The following is a 1,388-nucleotide window of genomic DNA, read 5'->3' as shown; positions in this document are numbered from 1 at the left end:
ATCGCCATATTGAAAATAATTAAAAATATAAATGACCTGTTACGAAGAAGCATTTTGCGTCTGGATTAAACGTTCTAGCGTTAACAATGTGAAACAGAAAGAGAGATAGAAATATTATGTTTTGTTGTATAGGTCTGGTTTCAAAATAAGAGGAGCAAAGAGAGAAGGTTGAAGCAATTAACGTCGATAGGTAGAAGTCCGTATTATGCTGGCTCGAGAAAGATCCGTGGATTCCCATTGAATCTCAATCCAGCTTTGGGAGGAGAGGATGGTCCACCACCTAGTTTCGCTTATTTCGGCGACAAATTTGAATTTGGTTATGGTAGTCCTGTTACGTTTCATCCGGAATTTTTTGGTGCGCATCCTCCCCCACATCCACATGGGCCACCTTTCGCTGGACCAGGTAATCCTGGTAAGAAATAAGAAGTTTGATAATAATGTCATTTGATAATAGAATCTTTTTATCGATTTTATCAATGAATTCTGACAGAATATATCTACGATCGTTGATTAGAAAAAAAAAAAGAAAGAAAGAAAGAAAGAAAAACACTATTAACAAATAATAATAGTATTAATAATTAAAAAGAAAAGATAATAATAATAACAACAATTTTTCAATTAAATTTCTAGTCTTTGTTTAATTATTCAATTGTTAAAATTAAAAGGAACAATTTTCGATCATTCACGACTTTTTACGATGACAATTTTTCTAATTGACAAATTATCCATATATGTCCATTAGAAGATTAGTATGATTAATAGTAACAATAATAATAACAACAATTTGTCAATTACATATCTCTATAATCGTTCTAGTCTTCGTTTAATTAATCAATTGTTAAAATTCAAAGGAACAATTTTCAATCGTTCCTAATTTTTTTAAATAATAATTTTTCCAGTAAACAAATTATACCTATACGTTTATTAGCGGATTAGTACGATTAATAATAATAATATCAACAACAACAACAACAACAACAACAATAATAATAATAATAAAATTGAGAGAAGCAGCCGGTTTCGGAGATGGCCGCGCGGATACGATCTTCTCTGAGCAGTACGTAATCTGTTCTTGACAGGTCTAGACCCAGCCAGTTTAGCGGGTATGGCAGCAGCAGTGGCGGTGACAGGGGAGTATCCACCTCCGGGTGCGGGAGGTGGCCCTCCGGAATTTCTCACAGGGCCCCCTGGGCAGGGGCCTCCTGCACCCACTGGTGGCAGCCCCGGAGAGTTCCTAGCACCTTCAGGTAAGATTTTCATTCTTAAACATCCAATCTAACGTGTATGAATAATTTCTCCTGATATATCTTCTTTTCGTTCATATTTATGAACATTTATTTCATATTTATGAACATTTAATTCATCTCTATGAACATTTGTTTCACATT

At 34.4% G+C, this 1,388-nt stretch overlaps 1 protein-coding gene across 5 annotated transcripts in view; it reads left to right on the top strand.

The window, feature by feature from the left end:
• The window catches only part of LOC122637280 (LIM/homeobox protein Lhx5), a 39,191-nt gene that overhangs the window by 36,444 nt on the left and 1,359 nt on the right, over positions 1–1,388 (top strand). For 4 of the 5 annotated variants that reach the window (XM_043829290.1, XM_043829291.1, XM_043829292.1 and 1 more), the window contains 2 exons: positions 133–412; positions 1,059–1,247. In XM_043829290.1, coding sequence (XP_043685225.1) covers positions 133–412; positions 1,059–1,247 — 469 coding nt within the window. The remainder of the gene's footprint in view (positions 1–132; positions 413–1,058; positions 1,248–1,388) is intronic. The other variant, XM_043829293.1, reaches the window with a different exon arrangement.

This window comes from Vespula pensylvanica, chromosome 25 (genome assembly GCF_014466175.1).
Source record: "Vespula pensylvanica isolate Volc-1 chromosome 25, ASM1446617v1, whole genome shotgun sequence".
NCBI classification, from domain to species: Eukaryota; Metazoa; Arthropoda; class Insecta; order Hymenoptera; family Vespidae; genus Vespula; species Vespula pensylvanica.
Note: the sequence above shows the minus strand (reverse complement) of the source record. Positions and strands in the feature narration are given on the sequence as shown.